The sequence below is a fragment of the Carassius gibelio genome, chromosome A19, assembly GCF_023724105.1.
Source record: "Carassius gibelio isolate Cgi1373 ecotype wild population from Czech Republic chromosome A19, carGib1.2-hapl.c, whole genome shotgun sequence".
Taxonomy (NCBI): domain Eukaryota; kingdom Metazoa; phylum Chordata; class Actinopteri; order Cypriniformes; family Cyprinidae; genus Carassius; species Carassius gibelio.
The window spans coordinates 21,989,699-22,015,000 of record NC_068389.1 but is presented as its reverse complement, the minus strand read 5'-3'; the positions used below and the strand labels follow the sequence as shown (position 1 = coordinate 22,015,000).

At 36.1% G+C, this 25,302-nt stretch overlaps 3 protein-coding genes across 5 annotated transcripts in view; all 3 read left to right on the top strand.

Annotated features, from left to right (window-relative positions):
• The window catches only part of kmt2ba (lysine (K)-specific methyltransferase 2Ba), a 33,415-nt gene extending 22,907 nt beyond the window's left edge, over nucleotides 1–10,508 (top strand). For both annotated transcript variants that reach the window (XM_052532943.1, XM_052532942.1), the window contains exons 24-37: nucleotides 48–206; nucleotides 305–422; nucleotides 503–581; nucleotides 1,510–1,670; nucleotides 1,830–1,985; nucleotides 2,636–5,075; nucleotides 5,444–5,557; nucleotides 5,636–5,754; nucleotides 5,853–5,981; nucleotides 6,086–6,338; nucleotides 6,445–6,552; nucleotides 8,251–8,334; nucleotides 8,487–8,616; nucleotides 8,753–10,508. In XM_052532943.1, coding sequence (XP_052388903.1) covers nucleotides 48–206; nucleotides 305–422; nucleotides 503–581; nucleotides 1,510–1,670; nucleotides 1,830–1,985; nucleotides 2,636–5,075; nucleotides 5,444–5,557; nucleotides 5,636–5,754; nucleotides 5,853–5,981; nucleotides 6,086–6,338; nucleotides 6,445–6,552; nucleotides 8,251–8,334; nucleotides 8,487–8,616; nucleotides 8,753–9,028 — 4,326 coding nt within the window. In that variant the 3' untranslated portion in view covers nucleotides 9,029–10,508. The remainder of the gene's footprint in view (nucleotides 1–47; nucleotides 207–304; nucleotides 423–502; nucleotides 582–1,509; nucleotides 1,671–1,829; nucleotides 1,986–2,635; nucleotides 5,076–5,443; nucleotides 5,558–5,635; nucleotides 5,755–5,852; nucleotides 5,982–6,085; nucleotides 6,339–6,444; nucleotides 6,553–8,250; nucleotides 8,335–8,486; nucleotides 8,617–8,752) is intronic.
• A 739-nt stretch (nucleotides 10,509–11,247) lies between these two features.
• On the top strand, nucleotides 11,248–16,114 carry si:rp71-15k1.1 (uncharacterized protein LOC322393 homolog). 2 transcript variants are annotated; one of them, XM_052532583.1, is made up of 18 exons: nucleotides 11,248–11,345; nucleotides 11,455–11,520; nucleotides 11,665–11,797; nucleotides 11,881–11,982; nucleotides 12,642–12,713; nucleotides 12,823–12,879; nucleotides 13,021–13,104; nucleotides 13,276–13,368; nucleotides 13,494–13,589; nucleotides 13,670–13,762; nucleotides 13,848–13,934; nucleotides 14,157–14,261; nucleotides 14,525–14,674; nucleotides 14,767–14,874; nucleotides 15,033–15,122; nucleotides 15,325–15,402; nucleotides 15,580–15,675; nucleotides 15,836–16,114. In XM_052532583.1, the coding sequence occupies exons 2-18, from the start codon at nucleotides 11,469–11,471 to the stop codon at nucleotides 15,903–15,905; spliced, it is 1,566 nt and encodes a 521-aa protein (XP_052388543.1). In that variant the 5' UTR covers nucleotides 11,248–11,345; nucleotides 11,455–11,468; the 3' UTR covers nucleotides 15,906–16,114. The 2 variants fall into 2 exon arrangements, 1 of the variants encoding a protein (XP_052388543.1); XR_008147945.1 differs by lacking the exons at nucleotides 15,580–15,675; nucleotides 15,836–16,114 and having other exon boundaries at nucleotides 14,831–14,874.
• Nucleotides 16,115–17,669: 1,555 nt separating this feature from the next.
• Nucleotides 17,670–24,528, top strand: si:ch211-288g17.4 (uncharacterized). Its single transcript, XM_052534151.1, has 18 exons — nucleotides 17,670–17,838; nucleotides 18,088–18,235; nucleotides 18,461–18,562; nucleotides 18,740–18,823; nucleotides 19,032–19,088; nucleotides 19,242–19,325; nucleotides 19,548–19,628; nucleotides 19,802–19,897; nucleotides 20,042–20,134; nucleotides 20,252–20,335; nucleotides 21,313–21,417; nucleotides 21,697–21,849; nucleotides 22,052–22,168; nucleotides 22,656–22,748; nucleotides 22,902–22,988; nucleotides 23,082–23,168; nucleotides 23,283–23,373; nucleotides 23,452–24,528. Exons 1-17 carry the CDS (start codon nucleotides 17,790–17,792, stop codon nucleotides 23,362–23,364), a joined length of 1,602 nt encoding a protein of 533 aa, XP_052390111.1. The 5' UTR covers nucleotides 17,670–17,789; the 3' UTR covers nucleotides 23,365–23,373; nucleotides 23,452–24,528.
• The last annotated feature ends 774 nt before the right edge of the window (nucleotides 24,529–25,302 follow it).

Sequence of the window (25,302 nt, the reverse complement as noted above, 5' to 3'; positions counted from 1 at the left end):
TTGTTTTGGTTATATACATTTATTAACCTTACCTTTTTCTTTGCCAGCGCTGTGAGCGTTGTAGCCAGACGGGGGCAACTGTGGGCTGCTGCCTTACCTCATGTCAGAGTAACTACCACTTCATGTGTGCTCGTGCCAGCAGCTGTGTCTTCCAGTGTGATAAGAAAGTCTACTGTTACAAACACCGTGACCTCATAAACAACAAGGTATGCATGCAGGCTCAGAGGAAAACTAATATTGAATGTTTTACAGTTACTGGAAAATCGAAGTGTGAAGAATTATATTCAAGCTTTTCTTTTTGAAGATTGAACAAAGCAGTGGTTTTGAAGTTCTCAGAAGGGTCTACGTGGATTTTGATGGAATCAGTCTGCGTAGGAAGTTTCTAACAGGCTTGGAGCCAGAGTCTGTAAATGTGATGATTGGTGAGTAAACAGGTTATTTTTTTTCTATGTTGCTGCATTAAAAATAAGAGTTTAACATGTTTTATTATGTATCTATGCAGGGTCTCTACATGTACAAAAACTTGGTGTTCTGACAGAGCTGTCTGCAAATTCTGGAAAATTGTATCCAGTTGGTTACCAGTGAGTAATATGATTTGTATTGTAATATGAATATGACAATTAATTTGTCCTTGATCAGTTGTCAATAGGGCTGGGTATCTTGACTTTGATACAGCTTTCTGAATGATATTTCTCTGATACCAGTTTAATGAAATCTGTTGTAACAAGATTACATTACACATTATCTCAAGAAAAAAAGCTAAAAATTTTCAGCTTGTTGAAGTTTTTATATGATCAAACACTCATCTCCTGAGCCACTGCATAAAATTGCAGCGATTAACTTGACATAAAAACTTGACATAAAAAATTACAAATAGCAATTCAGCAACATTATGTGGGCAAAACACACATTAGTTTGCAATCAGATGTTATTACAAACACTTAGTAGTGGTTTTTGGTCATGTAGTGTGGACCGAGATCTTTTCTGAAATGCAGTGGAAATGCCATTTTAAAATGAAAATACTCTAGAATAAATGTTACATCTGTGGAGTCCGGATGCTTACACACTACAGCTTCACGTGTGAGTAATGTTTCTGGGAATTGGTGTAATCCAGTAGGTTTGTTTAACTTGACTCTTTGCCTGCGCAGACTGATCAGTGGATGACATCAAAAGACCATGAGAGCTATAGAGACCAGACTGCTCTGTTAGCTTTCAAATCACTATCGCTGTACTTTGATATCAAACACCTATGTGTGGAGTGTAGCGTCTAGTCAAACCTAGTGTTTTTCCTTGATTAACCCCTTAGGAGTTGAAATCTGGTGCAGAACTACAATACATTTTTCTATACTCGATGGTATCAAGGCAATTCGGTCTGTTAACAATACACAGAACTGTTAACAATACACAGTAAACAATGCACTAGTATCAGTTTCAGATGACACTTTATTGCCTATTTAATAATGAATCATGAGGAGCCATAGTTGTTCACATAATTTGATGTGGTTTCAGATGTTCTAGATGGTATTGGAGCACTGCTGACCCTCGCAGGAGATGCCGGTACACTTGTAAAGTGACAGAAGTGCAACCATCAACACGGTGCAAAACTCCTAGCACCATGGTGGATCAGGGAGAAAATCATACAATTGTACACAGTCCAAAAGCTCACAAAGGTGTGTAAATGAATATATAACTGTCTATATTCATGAATTTGAAAAAATATTTAAGTTAGAGCCCATATAGTTTTGTGCCAGTATGGTGTGGAATCTGTGTAATTAGTGTGTTTTTTTTATTTATTTTTTATTCTGACCAATCATATTTCTGTCTCGTAGATGAGGATGGCACAGATAGCGAATCATTTTCACCTGGGCTGCCCCCCAGCACCCCCTCCGAGACCAAACAGGACTTGGGGGCGGGAGGTAAGACTCCTGCCTATCCACACAGCAGGAGACCAGCAGGAGGAATGTCCAGACCGCTACCTTCCCCAGGTAAGATCTTTATATATATATATATATATATATATATACTCACACATGCACATCATGTATAGTGCATGACGTATGACAGAAGCTTGTTGGATATATTACACTGAAACAAACCTCATTGGTTCTTATGCATCACATATGCACGTTAGAGCGTTTGTGTTGACCAAATGTTATGTGTCCTGTGTATGTGTCCGTCATTGTTTAAATGTAATTAAAAATATGTAAAAGTAAGGGATGTCCCAGTCAGGTTTTTTGTGCCCCTGATCCGATCCTACTCATTGAATATTGAGTATCTTCTGATACCAAGATTAATTGCTTGGCCCTATTGTCGGTACCAGTCAGTACTGAAATGTAAAAAAAATGTGATGCCAGCATTTCCCGCTAGCATTTTGAGCGCATATGTGTGGGTTCTCAAATCGGCCATTGTGTTCACATGCTCACAAAACAATCAGAGGTGTTTAAGAATCTGTTCCAACAGCGCTCAGAATGCTAGGAGTAAATGCTGGTATCATCAAATTTATTCAATTTAAGTACTGACATCGGTACTTTTGACAACACTATTGAGTATTTAATTTTTTTTTTTATAAACTGTCAAGTTGCCTATTGATTATTCATAATGAAGTCATACTTTTCTGTCTTCAAATCTCTCTTAGGAAATGCTGTTTCCACATCCCATCACATTTTGACCATCAGTGACCTTGATGAGACACGACGTGCAACAAGGAGACATTCCACACGTAGCCGAAATGCCTCTCCTCCCCCTGTGGTACTTTCAGGCCCCATGGCTTTGCGATCAGGGGGGTTGATTCACCCTAGGTCGCTTTCATTCAGCCCCCCTGTCTCACCACTTGGTGCAACCAAGAACCTCATGAGCTCCACCTTACCTCGACGAAGAGGGAGGCCTTCCTCTTTGTCTTCCTCTAGCATCACCTCAGGACCCTCTCCACCACAAGCAACTCATCAAAGTCCCTCTTCCACTTTACATTCATCTGTCCGCCATTCCCCAAGACATCAAAAGCCTTTTAAAACAACACAGCATAAAAGTGATAAGGTGGTTCAAGAGATCTTTGCCTTGTCAGGGCCAGAGGAGGCTGCACTTGCACCAAGCCACAGAATTCCCACAGCAACTGATAAGAATCAAGAACTGCTCTCTGCACACTTTGATCCAGACACAGATGTAGCGGTGGCCTCGGTATTGAATTCAAAGCTTGAATTTGATGAGGCTTTACTCAATGAAAATGTGGCTCTGGACTGTGATTCTCAAGGTGGAGATGGAGATACAGAAGGAGACTGCAAATTCACCACTGGCAGGGAGGACTTGTCATCTCCTTTGACTTCAGAGATGCCAGTGGAAACCAATGATGATGATGTCACTGACCATTATCTGAATTTCTCTCGCACAGTTGTGGTCCTTGAACCTGCCAAAGAATCAGCACAGGCAGATCTCTCTGTCCTTCCTAACTCAGGGTCCATCTCACAGCTGGATGGAGCTGACAATGACTCAGAGAGTGATACAGGTGAAGCCAACACAGACGATGATACTCAGGAAGTAGAAAGTAGTTTTTGTAGTCAGGATACTGAGCCATTAAAACACAGTGGGCGGAACAAGGGCAGAACCCTTGGCGATGGGCAGCTTGTTTGTCCAAGAACACCTCTTGCAAATCCACTTAAAACAGATTCTGTTGATCAGAATTCTCAGCTAGAGACTCAAAACATGGACCAGGTCTGTGAAGAACAGGAAATTCAGGAAATAACTTATTTTCAAGATGGTGGGAACGTTATTGTTGATTCTGATGTATCCAATGGACAAGAAGCATCATTTCCCGAAGAACTAAAAGGAACAACTCCCATCCTTTACAAAAGTGGTGATCTTGTCACGACCCAAGAAGAAGTCTTGCTTGAAAATGAATCAATGGAAGGCTTGCAAGAAGTGTTCTTGGATGACACCAGTGGGAATTTCATATCCGCTGTTGATGGCAGGGTTTTGGACTTGACAGAAGATACTGCGGCTGAGGTGGCAACTGATTCTTTACCAGTAAACAAGAATGAACATGTTTTAAATAGAGTTTTGTCTCCTGATGAGAAGCCGGCAATATCTGTGCCAGTAAGTAGTACTAGAACGATTAATGTTGTTGCACCAGCTACGGCTACAAAAAGACGTTTTGTTACCATACAACCAAGTTCCCAACTCAGAACCTTCCAGATGGCAATGCCTGTCACCAACTCTCTGCCCATTTCTATGCCGGTCAATGTTGTGTCATCTTCTCCCACCATTTCAGTTGCACCACAAGGAACTCCACTTGCTCCTGCTTCGGTTGTAGTAAATGGTTTTGGAGCTCTTCCTAAGGAAGCCACTAAGGGTCGTACGATTGCCATACGCATTGCCACCCAAAAACAAGTGACTGAACAATCTCTGCCCCACTGTTTACCTGGTACACCCCCTACGCCTCAGGTTCTTCTGGTCAACCGTGCGGGACAGATTCTAGTGAAAAACCCACAGACTAATACATATCAATTACCTAGCTCCAATTCCCCCTCCTACACCCAAATCAGCCAGATTGCGAAGATAATCCACAGCAATGTTCTCCAGCGACCCGTTCCTAAGGTTATAGTGATACCAGTGCCGCAGGTTCAGGCTAACCTCGGCAAAACCACACCAATGCGTATCTTATCTTATAGCAACAACAATGGAGCAACACCGCCAACCCAAGTGCTAATCAGGAGGATTCCTCAGAGTTATCCTGGAAGCCAATTGCATAGCATCAGTCCGTCGATACAAAGACCTGGCTCGATTTCTGAAGGTGGGCAGGAGGTGGCCCAGGCGATACTCGATAAAGCAATGGCAAGTCACCATGAAATAGGAAGTCCCACTGGGATGAGCCCTTCTCAGTTCCTTGAAAAACGCCTCTCTCCTGAATCAAATGATTTACTCCCTGGGTTTCATCTTCGGACTCAACCAAACATATTGTCCCACTCCAGACCTCAAGTCAAGATCAAGAGAGTGTCTTCAGTAAATGATCGATTTAGTATGAAAAGATGCAGGACGGACTTCTTGGAAAAGGTGGATCCTTATTCCCAAGATGCCCACAGCAGGTAGGCATACATATTCAGTCTTATTTAGTCTGATGTAACCCAATCCTATTATTGTTTTGAGCAAGAAAAGATAACCGTGCTATGAAAAAGTATTTACCCCTCTCTCTGATTATTTTTGTTGTTGTTGTTGTATATTATTACAATGAATATAATTAGGTCTTCAACCAAGGCATATGAATGCATAAAAAAGACTTTTCATAAACAAAATACAAGTTTCTTGGTGGACCTGAGCCTATATCAAATCCTAATTAAGACCAGCTAGCCATTAACACAACTGTAATGTTATTTTTAACATCCCAACTGGATGTTATACATTTCTATTGAATATTATAATGTAATAGTAATAATGTTGTTTTGTTAATGTTTAGATCAAACCGCCTTCGAATAAAGGCCCCAAGTATAAAGGATGTGCTTGACGACCCTGATTTTGAATCTCTCGACCAGCCAAAGAATGATAAATCCAAGGTTGCAGAAAAAGAGAGGTCAGTGCCGATGACTTAATCATATCGACTCATGTTTTACCCTTGAAAATCACAATATTGTCTTTTTCCTCTTTTTAGAATTACTCCAAATGAATCCGAGCCCACTGCGGTGCAGAGAAATGACAAACAGGACAGTGCTAAATCTCAGTGTATGAACTCCAAGCAAGGTGATTCCTCAGACTGGGCCCCCTATGCAGGTCAATACGAGATCTTGTTACCTTATAAATATTTGGTGTAGTTGCTAAGGCTTTTTCAATCAGGTTTTGAAAGTTCACCACATGTGCAATTGTTTCAGGTTGGAGTTCAGATGAGGACTCTCTATCACTAGGCAAGCAGGATAAGTGTGCCAGTCAGTGTCAGCCCCACCTGCACTTCCAGATTACCAGTGAGGATGGCTTTAGCGTAGAAGCTGACAGCATGGATGGTCAGTATTGGTGAACCTTGAAATGAAACTTCGAAATAAGAATGAGACTGTTCCTTTCGTTGTTTGGCACATAATTAAATGTTTCCTCTGCTGTGTTTCTTCAGTGGCATGGAAGGCAGTAATGGATGGTGTCCAGGAGGCACGGATAGGCTGTCGACTAGAGCACTTCCCTTTCAGTGGGGTCAGCGGTGCCAGGGTGCTGGGTGTCCTCCATGATGCCGTGCTTTTTCTGCTGGAGCAGCTGCAGGGTGCTTCTCTCTGCCAGAAACACCTCTTCCGTTTCCACCAGCATGAAACACTGGAAGAGGAGCTGCCAGTAAACCCCAGTGGCTGTGCCCGCACAGAGGTCTATGCGCGGTAAGTGTCATGTATACCTTTTATCACATATGATTTTGAGTTCCTTTATTTCCTCCTTTCCAAATTTGGAAATCTAAAAAACAAATGCCTTTTTTGTTCCCAACAGAAAATCTACCTTTGACATGTTCAATTTCTTGGCATCGCAACATCGTCAGCTTCCTGAGTCTAGGCCATGTGATGATGAAGAGGATGATGTTTTGCTCAAATCCAGCAGGTTAGACACTCAGCAACAATAGTATGTGAATAAAATACACACTTTTCCCTCATGATGTATAATTTTATATATTAGTGTTACTCAATATACCAGTACTAAAAAGGAATGGGGATACTAAAAAGTATGATTTTTTTTCATTTTACTAGCATAGATGCTTTAAGAATGACAGCGTTTTTGGATATTTAGAAGCAGTTTTTGCTGCTTCACATTGTTTCCACTCCTGCATGAACACTGACTAAACTTTATATATCTGTGAAGTGCAGGACTGCTGAAAGTTGCTAACAATTTAAAAGTGAATAAGAAACAAGCATTATTAATAACAAAATAAAGCGTGGATGCACTTTGTTGCTAACAACAACAACAAAAAATGTTAAAGTGAAATAAACCTTGCCGAAGAACTCACTGCAGTACTCACGTGCTATCACACACCCGACATGGAAAGTCACGTCTCTCTCACACAGCATGCGATCACAAATTCAGATTTTTTGTATGAGTTATTTCGCTTTAACTGTCAAAAATACACACACAATTATTTTAAAACGCCCGCCTTGGCCTTATGACTGAAGTGAATGTAAATACCGCATTTTGCGGACTATAAGTCGCACTTTTTTCATAGTTTGGCTGGTGCTGCGACTTATAGTCAGGTGCGACTTATTTATCAAAATTAATTTGACATGAACCAAGAGAAATGAACCAAGAGAAAGGAATAAAGGGAAAACATTACCATCTACAGCCGCGAGAGGGCGTTCTATGCTGCTCAGTGCCCCTGTAGTCTACCCCTAATAAACATAGAGCACCTTCTCGCGGCTGTAGACGGTAATGTTTTCTGCTGGTTCTTGGTTCTAAATAAATACGACTTATAGTCCAGTGCGACTTATATATGTTTTTTTCCTCATCATGACGTATTTTTGGACTGATGCGACTTATACACAGGTGCGACTTATAGTCCGAAAAATACGGTAGCTGAGAATGAAGACATGTATCAATATATTGGATGCATGCAGCTCATAAAGAAAATCTCACTGCTTTTGACTAAATTAACTTTGTAACTTTAATAAGAAGAAATAAAAAAAAAAAAGAATCATAATTTATATATTTATATATACATATATGTATAGAATCTATACATAATACACGTTAATTATATTTATGTCCATCTATAATTAACACAGTGAAAACAGTCAGTTAATTTACACATTTCTTATTTATTGTAGTTTTAGTCCTATTTCTTGCAATTAGTTTCTTATCCTTATTTCATCACTGACTGTTTATTTATCTTCAGTGAGCTTGAGGTTTTTTTTCTTTTCTTTTTTTTAAGGTTGTATTAGTTTGACAAGGATTATGAAAATTCTATATCATCAAATATTTTAATATCATAAAAACCTTTTTAAAAGAATATATTAAGGAATAAAATGATATATATCGTTATGGTGATATAAAATTACTCCTATCGTACTGCTTATTAAATCCTGAGCAAATTTCAAAATGAATATCCTTGTTTCATACTGCATATTATGGTATGCTTCAATTTATTTGTGTAATTAAAAAAAAGATAGACAAAGCAAATGTTATGTTGTTTATCAACTATTATACAAAATTAATCGATTGTTTAGCCATTTAAAATAAATGCATTACTAGTGTTGTTAACATTTTAGTTTTTTTTTGTGACTCATCCTTGTTATTTTGACTTCCTTTTAGACGAGCCACAAGTACAGAGCTGCCAATGGCTATGAGGTTCAGACACTTGGAGAAAACCTCAAAAGAGGCTGTAGGAGTTTACAGGTAATGCCTTCCCAAGAGATGCAGGGTGCTGCAGCATAAAAACTAGCCGTGTAAAATCAGCCAGTCTCATGCTAATAAAAAGATGGAATGAACATAACCTTTAAAGAGGAAAAGTAAATGGTGCAATCATGTTTTCCGTATCTCCATGATAGATCTGCTATACATGGTCGTGGTCTTTTCTGTAAGAGGAACATTGAGGCTGGAGAGATGGTGATCGAGTACGCTGGCAACGTCATCCGCGCAGTTCTCACAGACAAAAGGGAGAAATACTATGACAGCAAGGTAAAAATTAATTGTCCCGGTGTGATGTATAGTTTTTGCTTAAAAACATATATTTCTCATTTTGCAGGCTCATCTCATCAGTGATGTTTCGTTCCTAACCCTTTACTGTCTGTTTCATGCCTCTCTTTCCTCAAAGGGCATCGGCTGCTACATGTTTCGCATTGATGACTTCGATGTGGTGGACGCCACCATGCACGGAAACGCGGCACGATTTATAAATCACTCCTGCGACCCTAACTGTTACTCAAGAGTCATCAATGTGGAGGGCCAGAAGCACATCGTTATATTCGCCCTGCGGAAGATTTACCGTGGAGAAGAGCTTACCTATGACTACAAGTTCCCCATTGAAGATGCAAACAGCAAGTTGCACTGTAACTGTGGGGCCCGACGCTGCCGACGCTTCCTGAATTAAAATCAGCATGTTTACTCTGGCACACGGGCAGGGAAAGAAGCTTTAGGAGGGGATCTTTTGGTATGGGTGGCTATTTTTTGAAGAAAACACACATTACAGGTGTTAAATGGTGGAGATGAATGTAGTCTGAAGGATGGTTACCTCATATGAGTTATGATTCCTACCCCAACATCCTGCACTGGATGAGGCAGTTTGTTTCGAAACAACAATCACAAATCGTGACATCAAACCGAATACCCTTTACTTAACTATTTCTACTGTCTTTTTTACGCTTCTTTGTCCAAGCATGCCTTTCAGATCTTGTTGCTGGCAATGCAGTAGATCTATTCTGGAAGGATCCTTCAACTTGCAGAATTAATGTAAATAGGGTTTCATAGTGGAGGATGCCCTGAAGTCAGAAAGGGTGGGATTATTTTTGCTACTGAATCAAGAGGAGTTCCTGTTATAGGTCGTCCTCAAAAGCACCTTAATAATCTTTGCCCTTTTTTTTTTTTTCTTGGAAATATAAGCATGGACATATTCTCCAGAACGGACAAAATCTTTAGTCAAACCATGAACAGTCTTGCCACACAACATATTTTCTAACAGAAGTCTGTGCGTTTCCAGAAAATAGATGTTTGTACATTTCAGTTTTTTTTTTTTAATTGATGCAAATGAATGCTTCACTTACAACACACTTTTTTTAAAAACCAAATTGAACACCCTTGACTGTCACATTAAGTTAGCGTACCTTTGCTCGGAATGCATATACGGACAGTTTACAGCATTCTGGGTCATGTACAGATTACCATTCTTCATAAGACTTCACTTGAAGTCAATTTTTGACTGATTGGTTTTAAGAACCCACTGTTTTTATGTGCTTTTATATCTCGAGGCCAGTCTTTGGGGGTCTATTGTAATATTCTACTGTAATATTAGGATCACTTGTGCAGTGTTAGACATTTGAAAAGTCCCATTCTGATCATCAGTGCAACAGTATTTAAGGAGATATTCAAAACCTTACTTATGAATGGCAAGTTTAGATTGAAACAGCCAACATTCATACTGCTAATAGCCAGGGTATCAACATTCTTGTGATACCCTTCCTCATGCAGCATGGTTTAGACCGACTGTCGTCTCCGTTTGGGTTGACTACCTCAGTACATCAGTGACAGCTAGTTAAGTTGCAGAACAAACAATAGTATAAAGAATGCTGGGATAATCCCACACTAGCTTTGATTTTATGCAATGTGACTGTAGGGGTTGTTTGTTTCAGCTGTTTGTTTTTCCTGAGAATTCCCGGATCCCTCTTCCCTCATGATTTTGTACAGAATTGAAGTATGCTTGTTAAAAATGAAGACTGTGGCTTGATTCCATCACTGAACGTGATCTTTGTATATAGTTGTATACAAGAATTTCTAAATCTGTTAAATTTTTCTACGCACTTTTTTTTATTTATGATGTTCTGTATGTAATAAAGATGAAAAAATATTTGAACAGATCAATCTTGAAACTTGTTTTTGTTTTTAATATAAGTGGATTTGAAATCAAAATTGACCCCTCTATACTTTTACAGCATGGAATTCCAAAGAAAAAAAATGCCTTTCGTTTGGCTTTTTAAAATATTTTTGGTAAATTGTTTTTATTTTTACCTGAGTATTTTTAAGATTTAATAATTCAAACACTATTTATATACAAATTTATATGATGTTGGATATTTTTTAATGGCTATTCTTTAGTGGATTTGTGGGTACACTAAAATGTTTTTTTTTTTTTTATGCATTTATTTTATTTAGTGAAATGTATATTTATTCATCATCAGCCTGTATGCTAATTGGCAAATCATTCAATGCCTGTATATTTGTATTTTGTATAGTTTTACAAGATTTACTTTGACATGCCTTTTATAATTTTTCAGATATTTATGATTTAATAACTTTTTATACCTTGAGCATTTATGACTAATTCTGAAACATTTTGTTTTATTGTCATTAATAATGCAATAGAACATGCAACATTATCTTGTTCATGGTAGTTTTGCTAGTTTTAATTATATGCACATTATTAATAATGAGAGGCTCAGGCTCCTCTCTGCAATATCTTAACTTTTTTTGTAATATTTTGTCTGTGGACATTCAATCTGAAATTACACTTTCAATAACAAGCAATTGCCGAAACACTCAAATATTAACAGAATGTTTGTTTAGTCCCGCATCTGCCCTTCTGTCCTCTTGAATTGTACACACATTTACTCTACTGTGAACAGGTGACCATGTAATGACCCATTTAAGCAAGAGTCAGACAGAGAGGGTTATTTCATATGCACACAGACTCAAAAGTAAGTATTTGTCGCTTCTGTGGTCTGTTATATTCAGTACAAACTATAGACATCCATTGATTTTGGTGTTCTGAATCCGTTCTGAAACCTCTCTGTTTTCCTCTTTCAGCATAAAACAGAAACATGAATAGGATTTTGGCCATCTTAAGTTTAACTGTATTTCTCTGCTGCTGGGGTAAAGTCATTGTTTTTCCTGTCTTTGTGGTCCAATGTTTAAACTGAATTTTATTAGACAAAAGCAGTAGCTCTGGACCAGTTGACTTTGTGTGTTGTGGACTCATTCTGTTTCTCTGTTTTTGATTCTGTCTTTGTTTTGAAGCTGTGCAGAGTGCTGAACTATCAAATGATGAAAAAATCATCAACTCTGGGACTGTAGTCTTTTTAGACTTCCTGGAGAAAGTCAGAAACACGACAGAGAAATTTGTGAGAGATGATCAGTTCAGAAAAGCAAGGTAAGATGGATTATGTACTGCTATTGAATTGTTGGTTTGGCTGTTGCCTGATCCTCTTTTTTTCTTCTTCTGTGTTTTTACAGGATCAGTGTTCTAGACTACATGAAAAAATTAAGAGAGCTTGCAAAATCACTGAAAACTGGTGAGAGTAGGGAGAGCCGGGATGATTCATCTCGAATACCAACGTAAGTCGGTGATTGTACTACTGTCTAATCATGATAGCATTGTTTATTCTGTGCTCAAGTCAAGAACATGATTCTCAAAAGTTTATATATACACTTAATTCTTAATATGCTGTGTTGTAACTTTGCTGTTTTGTGATGGTTGTTAATGAACCCTTTGTCCTGAGCATTTAAACTGCCTACAGTTTTTATTTTTTTTTTTTTTTTGAGAATTGAGGCAGTAATTAAAGCAAAATGAGCCCCTACCAAGTATTGAGTACATGTACAGTAAATTAACATACTTTCCAGAAGGCCAACAATTCACAAAAAAAAATTTTTATTGGTCTTATGAAGTATTCTAATTAGTTGACAGTGAATTGGTGTTTTTTTGTTAAATGTGAGCCAAAATCATCACAATTAAAAGAACCAAGGACTATTTAAGTCTCTATTTAAGTCTAATTTATTCAGATGCACCTGTGTGTGTGTAAATATATATGTCGCTCTTGTTATAGTTGTTATGTGAACTTCTTCATACTCTCAGAATGATAAGAATAGTTTGGCAAACGTGTTTAATAAAGAAAAAATAAGTCTTATTTTACTGTATGTAATGAATTTTTATTGGTGATTTAGAAATATATATTATGGTTATTATTTATATATAGCTTATGTTCTTTGATTCACAGAGTTTTTTTGGCATCTACTGGTGGTACATTTCTGGTAACATTTAAGGATGTCTTTGACAGGTTTTTCGTACCGTAAGAGCTTTACACATTTTCAAGACCTTAACTGATCTTGTTTACTTCTGACCAGTTCACTGAAACTCATGACTAATATATTACCTGCAAATGTGCTTTTCCTCTGCAGTTATAGGAAGATGTACCGTGAGGCCGTAAAGAGTGAGACAATTCCAGACATCTGGAAGTAAGCATGTGTTCACTGGGGATAGACAACACTAGTGTTGATTTGCCAAAGTCCTGGTCAAAGATGTGTGTGTGCACTGAACATAATGGGCTTCCAGATCTGCACATAACTTGATTTATTCATGTGACTTGTTTATTAAAGAGAAGTGGAGTCGTACTATCTTCCAGGAGCTCCTCCATTCTACCGTAAACCCATGCAGTTCTTCAGCCACCTTCTGGCTAAGGCGTATGACCTCACTATATACTTTATTAAAAACATTATCAGTAATAAATTAGGATTAGATTCTGTAATAATTAGCATGTAAATGTATTTACTTTTTACAAAGCGATTTCACTTAGTTAACTGTTTAAAGTAGCGTATTAAAAGGTGACACTGTGTATCTCTGGCATCTAACAGATTGGTGAAGTCCCAGCTGGTGAACATGCTTGAAGCTGGGGTGGATACTGTTGTGGAGATTGGGAAAATTGACTTTAACCAACTTCATGAGGAGTAAGAGCTGTTTTACTGAGTTATTGTCCTCCAAATGTAAAGAATTGGGCTAAAATGCACACAAGCCCATTACAAAAATGTGTTTGTTAAGGTGTCATTTTAACCACTTGTTGTCTCGTCCAAAGGGTGCAGATGGTTCTGGATCAGATTAGAAAGAAAGCCTCTGAAATTTCAGTTTTGGAAAGACAAAAAGATAAGAATGATTTCCTTGTATCATTAAGGTTAAAACCTTTGTTAACTTCAATATTGTACTTTATCTGTTTAAAAGAAATTTCTAATTAAATTTTTTTCTGTTTTCTAGAACTGCATCTGGACTGATTGTTTTTTACTGGGATAAAGTTTTGGAACACACTGAAAGCCCATCGTTCCATGCAAAGTACATGGATTCTATGAAGTAAGACGACAGTCCAGTTCTGCACAAATAGAAGAAAGTATGAAGTAAAATAAGCATTAAAGAGTATTTTATGTGTGTGTTACAGGCAATGGACAGAGCTAACCGAGTTGAGAAATACAAGTGAAAAGTATCATGTGCTTTTAGCCTCAGATACAAGACTTGGATGTTTGTTGTAAGGAAGAAAGATACTCAAAATGTGTTATAAATGTGTCAATATGTAATTAATCCCAGGATGTTTTTTTTTCCTGGCTACTCAAATGATTTCATAATTATCATTATCAACTATAATGGTCCACTGTTAGTATGTTAGATTCTTAAACTGAATAGCAGTTGAATTTTCAAGGTTTTACACTGCATTGTATCATTCATTAATCATTCCATTTTTGTTTTGTAGATGGGCTGAACATTATTTTGGTAAATTCTTTGAGGCCGCGGCTCAGGAATATTATAATCGTGGAAATGCAGCTCTGGGTTTGGACAGATTCAATCAGTCCAACTGGTAAATGTAATTTGAAACTGTGTTAATGGATTGGTACTGCATGAAACGAAACCACATTATTTATGGTAAATTAATATGTAACCCTGAAGGGAATTGCAGTTCATGTTTCAAAAGCTGTTCATGTGTTGTTTCAGATGAATTACACGAACATGAAGATATATTTAATAAACATCTGACAGAACTTAATACCTAAAGCAACATTAATGACTGATTAAAGTTTTAAAACAAATTGATCCCTCCATTTTCTTGTGCATGTTTCACAGGGCTGTTGTCAAGAGCGCTGTTGTTTACTCTCTTCCGGTTTATGAAAAACTGTCTGACGTCGGCTTTGGGATCACTGAGATCAACAGGTTTCTTCACAGAGTTAATGACATAACTCTTATTCTTGAAGGGAACGATAATTCCTATAACAGGTAAGACACACAAAACATCTGGTTTTGACCATACTTTACTATGTAAATATTAAAATATGAAGACTTTTTATTTGTTATTTTCTATCTTGCAGAAAAACATTATTAGAAGAAATCATTCGTTTCATTTTTTCTATATTTGGTTTTTTCATTGAGCAGGAGACATCAAATAGCGAAGATAACCAACTATTACTGCCTTTGCGGTAAGACAATGTATTGAAAAACCCTCATGAAAATAATTTTGCAAAAGTGAATAAATTAAGTTTTTATTATCTTGTTTATCATTTCTGTTTAGAAGGCTAGTGCTTTGCTTTCTTGATATAATCTATTCCTCTTCATAATCATTTTCTATTTGCTATAGAGTAATTAGGGCAGTTGTCCTATTGTTTTGGAGTGCTATTTTAGAAAAACATGGATATTTTGATGAGACTGCATACCAGCAAATGCAGAGGTAAGAAATGTCCTTTTATAATATCCTTTTATATTTTATATATTCAATGTGGTGAGGTTGGAAATCTGAACTGCTTGGTTCTGAATCACATTTGTTTGCTGAAATTTAGCATGTTCTTGTGAACGATTTTTGTTCATTTATGATTTTTTTTTTTTGTTCGTTTATGAATTAAATAACCAACATGAAATTTTATATTTCCCAGCAAATGGAATCATACCATTATTAATGAGTTATTGAAAAGTAAGGCTTTTACTCGAAAGCAGCTTGAAGAAGCACCAAAGTAAGAGGAAAGATCAAGGACAAGTATTTATTTGTTAATATGTTGCTGTAAATCTGAAACTATTCAAATGTAAAGACATGTTCTTAATTAATATCTTTAGTTTTTAAATCTTCAAAAATCTTTTCGAAAAACATATTCATATTTGACTGGCTCTCTTTTTGTTTTTCAATTAAAAAGAAACCTTGTTCAAGCCATTCACCGGATCTTGGCCAAACTGAAGCAGTATACTGATCTCGTCGATGGCTTTGATGAAAAGATCGATCCAACTGTTTTGTAAGATTATCATTTTCTTACCATATCTGCATTTCAACAGAAACCATATCAAACCTTACTTTTTGTTTAAATAAAAGATTAATAATTAGTATCAGTTTATCTTGCAAGTTTATATTGTCAAGTACAATCAGTAAGCTTCATAACATACATTTTCCCTCAGATTCTCCATGAAGATGATGCATCAAACAAAGGGCAGATTTAATGAGGCCTTGGACTTCCTGTTGGAGTAAACTATATTTATTTGAAGGCAATGTCAAGATTGCAACTGCTGGCAATAAGCAGGATCGAACCAGGAATGTATTAACAGTACTTAACTAAGATGCTGCTGTTAATGTGTATCTGTCTCTGAAGGAATACTAGAATAATTGCATTAGTGAACATTGATTAAATCGAGTTCCACTGTAATGCTTTGGTTTCATTAAAAACATGATTTGTTGCATTTCTTTTGATTTGTTTTACATATTTTATAATAAAAACAGTCTAATATCTTGATATCAATAACATCTGGATCAATTTTCATGTGTTAACACTTAAGTGCAAGGCCAGGGGTATGATGGAATAGCATTGAAATGACACTGTTATATGACATTTGTTCATTATTTATAATAACACATCAAATGGTGTTTTAGTCACAGCCTACTTTACTATTGTTTGATGAATGAAATGAGAAGGCCAATTTTAATTCCCTGTATTTGTTAATATTGTTGCCGAACATTGTCCTCTAATCAATGTACATATTAAAAACTGCACAGTCTAAATATACAGTAAGTGCACTCTAAGCATCATGCAGAAAATGTGCGTTATATAAATGCATTTTCCTGTTATAAAAAGAAAACATAAAATACTTATTTTTAGAGATATAGAATTTTTAAGAGCTAGAATAATCTGTAGAATTAATAATTCTATGCACCTAGAACTTGTTCGGAGTAGTTTTGTGTGAAATTGAAATGGCAACTCACATTACTCTCCAAGCACCACACATGAAACTATGAATTTCTAAAAAGTGTTTTATACTGAGTACTTTTCGATTACAACACTCAAACAACTGACCGCTTGACCGTTACAACATTCAGTCCTGACCACCAGTTTATGCAGCAATAACAACCAGCTGCATGTACATTAACCCTTACCTGACTACTGTAACAACTTGGCTTTTAGTTGTCACTCTGAGATTGCACATGTAACTATACCTGACTAATAATGATGTTGTACACTGAATTCATTCAAATTAGTTTAAAGAAATTCATTAAATGCATATATTGATGGATTTCACTTTAGTCAATTATGAATCACATTTATCCACTATTTTGCAAGTCTGATGCACTTTTTCCAACAGCTGATTCAAACAAATCACAGTCATCATGCTATTCCTAGGTCAGACTGAGAGACATCTCCGACTCTTAAATAAGGAGACTTATGAGCTGAGATCTAGGTGTAGCAATTTTAGCTTTATTAATTGCAAGAGTGGCCCCTGATTTTAACATTTTTATGCTCTAATGAGTTACTGATTATAAAAACACATGTTGACTGAAGAAATATTGACCTGGACAAAAACACACACACACACCATGGACTTTCACAATGATCTACATTATTGGCAACGTGCATTAAACTCATGGCCTACATTCAATTTAATATTGACAGATTGCAATTCTTGCACAAATCATTCATCAGTTCTTGTAATCTGGCATTGTCAAAACTATAGTTACTGTCATAGTTTGCCATGTGCATGCATGCACTACTATAAACTGTTCTTGTTAACTCGCTTTAGAGTTTCTTTTGCTTTTGTGTTTTAAGGAAAATATTGACTTATTTAAAAATATTAACATATTGATCAAAACCTAACCCAAAACTGCTAATGATAAACTTGCAATTGAAAAGAGGCACTGTCTGCACTATTATTGTGACCTTCAGAGTGGACATTGAAACACTTCTCATGTTGTAAGAGCAGACAGACTGCAAGGTAAATTCAGTAGGTGTGTTTACACAGATGAAAGTTCATATCAGTAGAGATAAAGTTTAGTCCAGTTTTTTACTTGATGTTTAAGTCCTGTGTGAATATGCTGTGATCTCTTTGTTATTTCGTTTTTTGGTCTGATAAAAGAAGCAAGAAAATGAATAAGTCACTAGCGGTCTTGATCTTAGCTGTCCTGCTCTTTAAAGGTAAGCTAATGCCTGTTTTCATATATACCTTATACTGTATACCTGATATTATATACCTAAATTCTATCAGATGTTGTATTTGATTTCTCATTAGACATGGCAGCTCTATTGAATAAGTGATAATATTAATCTCACAATGGTTATTAAAATATAAATGTGATATTAAAATACGTACTTTGGTTGGACTTTATATAATCATTGAATAGTATACTGTCATTTATATTTTAGCTGATTAATTTTTTTATACAGGTGTGGACAACGTCAGCCTAACGGATGAGGACTATGAAATGACAGACAAACTCTTCACGCTGGGAGCTGAAGCGTTTTTGAAATACTTGGACAATTTAAAAGGGGCAGCAGAAGAGCTTGTGGAAAAAAATGAGTTTAAAAAAACAGGGTAAAACCAGAGACTTATGATGTAAAGTTAACAATGACCATGCAATGTAAAAAAAAAAAAAAAAAAAAGGATAATGTGCTGGCAGAAAAATTTACCAACATGTTTTCCAAGTTTATGGACCGTGTAATGCTTAATTCAGAGAAATTCGTATTGTTCAATAATTCTTAATTCAATATGGAAAATTTGGAGTGTAAATTCTCTGCCCTTGTTTTCTGTTTTGTACAGTACTGATTTGCAAGACTTGTGGATTTCTGTGAAGGAGATGATCAAGAAGATCAGTGCTGAGGAAGAAGCTAAAGGACGTGATCGTTTCCTTGTAGCACTGAAGTGAGTACTTCATCCACTGGCTACAAAAGACCTTTTGCACTTTATAACCATATTGTATACTGAACTTAAAACAAATTTTTAAATAATGAATAATAAAGCTGAACACAATCCACTTAGGTTTAAGGAACTCCTGTCATCCCATTATCATCTTTTTTTCCCCTTCTGCATGTTTAACAGGATTTTTCACAGGCTGGGTACACTTTACCAAGATGGTATGTTTCAGCTCTTAGGGACATTCCCCAGAAACAGCTGGATTGACCGGTATGAAGACCATTCATCCAATTAATTAATGTTATTGTATAACTTTTTTTATTATAATTTTTACAACATGTAAATGAGTTCATGCAGAGCATGCTGATATGCATAGGATTGAATGCGTCTGTTGCTGAATATATTTTTGTTGAGATATCTTGAAATACATGTTGTCTCATTTCACAAGACTGATGAATATGTTCTGGTCTTCTTACAGAGAATTAGGCATGTTCAAAGGGATCTTCAAAAAGGAGAAAGTGGTGGAACTCTGGAAGTAAGGTGTTTCTTTGTTTTTGTTTATTTTTTTTGTGCAAGATGACTAAAAATATTCATCCCTGTTCAAATCCAATACCTCTAAAATGCAGATAATCTTCTCAGGTTCTGTTTGAAATTATAAATAGCTAAAATATAGTTTTGTTTAATGCAGATATGTGGAATCAAACTACCTTCCAGGAGCTCCACCAATCTACAGCGATCCCTTGGGGCTCCTCGTTTACCTTCTGTCTAAGTTGTATGATGCATTGTTTCTTACAAACTATTTCTTTCCCTTTGAAATAACGAAATAATAGATTTAGCTGCTAATTTCTAGTAAAATACTGTAAACATTGTTTTATTAATCTTTAGATTTTTTTTTTTTATCAATCAAAGTTCAGATGAAGATGTTTTTTTAATATTAAGCTTATTAGTGTTCATGCTAACTGGAAATGGTTTTCTTTGTTGTGATCTATAACAGGGGGGCACAGCCACAAGTGGCTAAGATCCTAAAAGTTGCTATGGAAGTTGGGGAGACAGACATCAATCAACTTTTTGAAGAGTAAGATCTTTTTTTGTCATGCACTGATGTGTTAAAGCACACAAAATCAATGACACCTCTTGCATTCAAGTTGATTCTTTCATTCAGCTGTTTCCTAAAACGGTCCATTTCAAATATCAAAATACACTCAGATGACAAATCTAGATTTTTATAGTCTCGGTTATGCTTTTTAGAGTGGAAATGGCTGTGCAACTTGTCAGAGAGAAGGCCGTGGAAATTTCTACCTTAGAAAGGCAGACTGAGAAGGATGAGTTTCTAATAACATTGAGGTACATTAAGAGTATTATTTTGTATACTGATTTTTTTATTAATATAGTTCACTTGAATTTACCCCAAATACTATTTAGTTGTATGTTTGTTAATCATATTGGCTGTAAAGTGTGACCTGCAATTTCGGACTGTGGATTTCATAGAACTGCATCTGGAGTTCTTGCATTTTACTGGGATAAACTATTGGAATACACTGAGAGCCAGCCATTCCATAACAAGTATTTAGCTGCTGTACGGTAAGACTTTGATCATAATACAGTAGTTACCTGATACGGGTTACATTAAAATAAAAAATAAAAACTTGTTAAATATACAAAAGAATTGATGTAATATAATAGTTGTTTGTGTTGCAGGAGGTGGAAGGAGATGAGTGTGTTGAAAGATACTGAAAAATATCACGTGATTTATAGCCCAGAAACGGGACTTAAAGCCTGGACGTAAAAACATTTCAATTCAATTTTAATACCAGTAAAACACTTTAGATAAATTATTCCCCCAAAAGTAAAAATTAGCTGAAAATGTTCACCCTCAGATCATCCATGATGTAGATGAGTTTGTTTACTGTCCGAACAGATTTTAGCGTTACATCATTTGCTCATTAATGGATCCTCTGCAGTGAATGGGTGCCGTCAGGGAAAAAAAAATTACAATGATCCACAAGTACTCTGCATGACTCCACTCCATCATTTAATGTCTTGTGAAGTATACATCTGTGTGTTTGTATTAAAAAAAAAAAAATCCATGTTAAAGCCATTTTAACATAAAACAATTTCTTCTGGTCAAAATATGAGTCCATAGTAAAACGAAATGCCTCCTTCAGCAAAAACGTTCATCCCCTTTTGTCCTCTCACATTAAAAAAACACCAACATATTTGTTTTTAACTGTTTTGGACTGTTTTGTCTTGTGAACAGTGTTTGATTTGTGCAGATTTAATTCCTGATACGATTTTAATTTTAATATTATTTTATTTTATTTTAATATTATGGATAGAGGCCTTGTTTTTTTTATCCAGAAATTAAAATTTTGAAGTTAAAAAGCTTTCCACTTTACAAGGGGTTAACTGATGGACTGGAGTCGTGTCGATTACTTGTGCATTATTGTGATCAGCTTTTATCAGGACTCTCATTCTGACGGCACCCATTCACTGCAGAGGATCCACTGGCGAGATAGTGATGTAATGCTAAATTTCTCCAAATCTGTTCGGATAAAGTGAAACAAACTCATCTACATCATGGATGGCCCTAAAGGGTGAGTACATTTTCAACACGTTATCATTTTTGGGTGATTGATTCCTTTAAAACTTTAAAGATTTCAGAAAGTTGAGTTTGGTTTATGAGTGCAAATCAAGAACCGTATCAACACAACGGCATTTGTAATAACTATGACTGAACTGAACTCCTTTTCTTTATCTAGTTGGGCAGATGAGCGTTTTAGTGATCTTTTTGACAATGCTGCCCTAGAATATGATCGATGGGGTAATGGGATTTTTGGAGATGAGAGATTCAATCAATCCAGCTGGTTAGTATGACGGTGATTTTCATTCATTGCACACTGTTCACAAATGACTGTGAATTAATAACTTGGTATGACTAATAACTAACTGAGACCATTGACCCCAAGGCATGATTCAAGTTAATATGCATGGATTCAAATCCATTAATCATTCATAATGCTGTTATGCTTATCGTGTGTGTATGAAAGTATAAGCTGTGCCTCATGAATGTATTGCATTCCAGTTTAATAGTCTGTTTGAACATCATAAATGTATGTCCATTCACTCTGCTCTTTGTTTCACAGGGCCATTATGAAGATGGTGACAGTATACCCTCTTCCAATTTATGAAAGATTGTCTGAAAATGGCCTTGGGATGTCTGAAGTTAATGATTTTTTTATTGACACTGAAAACACTCTAACTGATTTGTTAGGTGAAGACATCTTGTTCAATTTGAAGTAAGAACTTGTTGTTTTTCACACTAGTCTGTTAAATCAGTATGGCCACGCCACTATAAATATGTTAAAGATGCCATAATACAATCACATTTGAGAATATTACACCTGTACAGTCACAATGTACAGATAAACTAAAGATTATGTGGTGATTCATCATCATTTGGTCATTAATGCAAAAATGTCATTTCCTGTTGTTTTCCAGGGCTGTGATTTATGAAATATGGAATATTATTAGTAATGAAATTTTTCATGTTTCCATAAACAAGAAAAACCAAATTACATCAAATGTGGAATATGAGGACCCACTGCGACATTTACGGTATAATACATAAAGCTCTGATGTTTGTTTGTTTGTTTGTGTGTGTGTGTGTATGCTTAAAGGAATAGTTCACCCAAAAACGAAAATTGGCTAAAAATGTACACACCCCCAGGACAACTCTAGATGTAGATGAGTTTGTATTTTCATCGGAACAGGTTTGGAGAAGTTTAGCATTGCATCACTTGTTCACTAATGGAGCCTTTGCAGTAAATGGGTGCCGTCAGAATGAGAGTCCAAACAAGCACTCCGCTTTCCACATCTCAAGACATTAATTAATGGACTTGAGTTCTGTTGATTTCTTTTGGATTGTTGTGATGTTTTTATCAGCTGTTTGGACTCTCATTCTGATGGCACCCATTCACTGCAGAGCATTGGTGAGGAAAGCATGTAATGTTAAATTTCATTGATTTCATTAACGCTCAAAGCATTAATTTATGAATGAAATATAGAACTGATCCCAACCATTTTCTGTTGATTTTTGCAACAGCAAAATTAAAGAGACATGCTTTGCCATCTGGGACAGAGTTCTCTCTGAGATGAACCGACAAATTAAAAATGTTGGACACAAAGAATTAGCAAGGTAAAGTGTAACATGAATTATTTTGTGCTCAACAGGTCCGCTCCTGAATTTTAGTCTTACTTTTGATATTTCCAAACAAAACATTTTAATTTGTAATGTTGCAATGTTAGTTAAATCACCAATCAAATGAATTTTTTACCTCACATTTCATAGCCGCTGGGATGAAGTGAAGAGAATTTTCATTAAAGAGTTAACTGACAGTGGAGAAATAACTCAAGAGAAGCTTGATGAAGCACAAAAGTAAGAAAAGATTGCATTGATCTTGTGTTATTATTAGTTATACTGTCTATTAGTCAACTAAATATATTTACTGTTTTCTTCATGATTATATAGAAGCCTTAATAGTGTCACACAAATGTTCTTCGACAAATATGTAAAAATGATCGATGGTCTGGAGGAAAGGATCAGTGCTTCCACTGAGTAAGAATTTATGCTTTAACTTATAAGTTCTGAATATTAAATTCCAAAAATAGTACTTACAAAACCATACAGTAAAATATCAAATAAATAATTAAAATGTCCATTTTCTTTCAGAATTATTGGCAAAGTGATGCTGATGGCTATTTTTACCACAGATTCGGTCCTGGTTAATCTGGCCTCTCTGATCTCTAATTAATTTCTCAAGGCAAGAACTAAATTTTGTTGTAAATTGTTTTGTCATTCTGTGACCTCTGAGTGATCATTGTCCCTCTTCTCTTCCTAGTCTGTTTACCAGTGTTCAATCACTGAAGTTGTATGATTGGAACGCTAATAGTGATGGCCCTTCCTTACCCTAAAATCTACAGGAGTTTTATAGTGCTTTGAGTCAATTACGTTGAAATCGGGTCTAGTAGTGTCTGACCTGAAGGCCTCATCATTTCATTGTGAGGACGCAACTGATGCTCGTTCCTAAATGTGTCTACAAAATATTTTCTGGTTTTTGTATCCAAAAATTTAAATTTGCCAAAAATGTACTCGTCCTCAGGCCATCTGTAATGTAGAGGAGTTTTTTTCTTTATCTGAAACGGATTTGGAGAAATTTAGCATTGCATGTACATCACTTGCTCGCCACTAGATCTTGTGTAGTGAATGGGTGCCGTCAGAATTAGAGTCCAAATGACTGATAAAAACGGAAATCACAATAATCCACCAATCCAGTCCATCAATTAATGTCTTGTGAAGTGAAAAGCTGCAGGTTTGTAAGAAATAAAGCCATCATTAAGGTGTTTTATTATTAAATTGTTGCTTCTGGCCCAAATATGAGTCCATAATCCATAAAAATCTTCCTCCAGTGAAAAAGTCCATCTGGTGTCCTCTCTCATCAAAGTCCTCTGACATATTTTTTGGGACATATATGTTTCAGACTTGTGACTGGTGCTTGATCTGTGCATATTTCTCTCCTGATTAAGGCGAGACCACCTTTTCACTGGAGAAAACAATAATAATGATAGAGGACTCATTTAAAGTTAACGGCTCTTAATGATGGATGTGTATAAAACAAACACATAGCATTTTACTTAGCATAGCATCCAGATGACTGGAGTCATGTTGGTTATATATGTGGATTATTGGGATGTTCTTTATCAGCTGTTTGGACTCATTCACTGCAGCGAGTATTGTAATGCTAAATTTCTCTATTTATTTGAAGAAACAAACTTGTTTATTTTTTGGAATTTCAGCAAATTTCAATTTTTGGGGAAATTATTAATTTAATGCTGTATTAAATGGTACACATTATAAACTGTCTGTATTGCTTACCAAATTTTGTCAAAAAAAGTTAAAGAACATCTGATCTGCTTTATATGATTTTATGACCCCTTTTTCTTAATGAAGAATAGCGTAATCAGAAGGATGTTCTTATCTACCAAAGCGCCATGCAAAGATAATGGCAGCAGTGAGTTGGAGAAAATGTGGCTAACATCTGTTTTTGGGTCTGCCAAGTCTGCAAATAGGGAAAAAAAGCAACATGCATAAATACTTTACTGCCCTTGAGTGTGCATATAATCTTTTTGGTTGTACTTTAAGCATTTCATCAGTTAAAAGTGGTCTTTAATACATATTTATAATTAGTAAAATATTTATAATTATTGTTTGGTTTAATTTCCCAGACTTAAATTATACAGCTCAGCTATCTCAAATGTAATTGCATTAATTAATATGTTGTATGAAGTAATGTTGACTAATGAAGGGGAACAGACATTCACCATCAACCAGCAGAGGGCGCTGAAAATCTGCTCACACCAGCTGCACTGAGTGGACACGGACCAGAACCACTTTATTGGCCGCCATGATAGACACAAATACAAATGAGGCCATGCTGTAGTTAAAGGATACGATTTCCAATATAGTTACTGATATTGGTTTCAGATTTGCATGGCTTGATTTCTGAGTAGAATATCTCGAGCAGGAGAGGCAGTCTTTCTGGACATGGGTCTTCTATTGCATCAGCTCACCTCTGTTTGCAGTTCTGTCACTGTGACTGGTTTGTTTGGAGACCAGTGGGGGAAGTAGAAGAGCTGAGAAAATGAGTATAAAGGCAACAAAAGATAGGTAGCATTATGAAATGAAAAAAGTG

Excerpts from the sequence above, each read along its gene's own strand:
- si:rp71-15k1.1 (XM_052532583.1), top strand. The coding sequence starts at position 11,469 with ATGAATAGGATTTTGGCCATCTTAAGTTTAACTGTATTTCTCTGCTGC. Across the intron at positions 11,798-11,880 it reads GATCAGTTCAGAAAAGCAAG|GATCAGTGTTCTAGACTACA; the intron begins GTAAGATGGATT and ends GTGTTTTTACAG. Across the intron at positions 13,590-13,669 it reads GATTTCCTTGTATCATTAAG|AACTGCATCTGGACTGATTG; the intron begins GTTAAAACCTTT and ends TCTGTTTTCTAG.
- si:ch211-288g17.4 (XM_052534151.1), top strand. The coding sequence starts at position 17,790 with ATGAATAAGTCACTAGCGGTCTTGATCTTAGCTGTCCTGCTCTTTAAA. Across the intron at positions 19,089-19,241 it reads AAAGTGGTGGAACTCTGGAA|ATATGTGGAATCAAACTACC; the intron begins GTAAGGTGTTTC and ends TGTTTAATGCAG. Across the intron at positions 22,749-22,901 it reads GGACACAAAGAATTAGCAAG|CCGCTGGGATGAAGTGAAGA; the intron begins GTAAAGTGTAAC and ends CACATTTCATAG.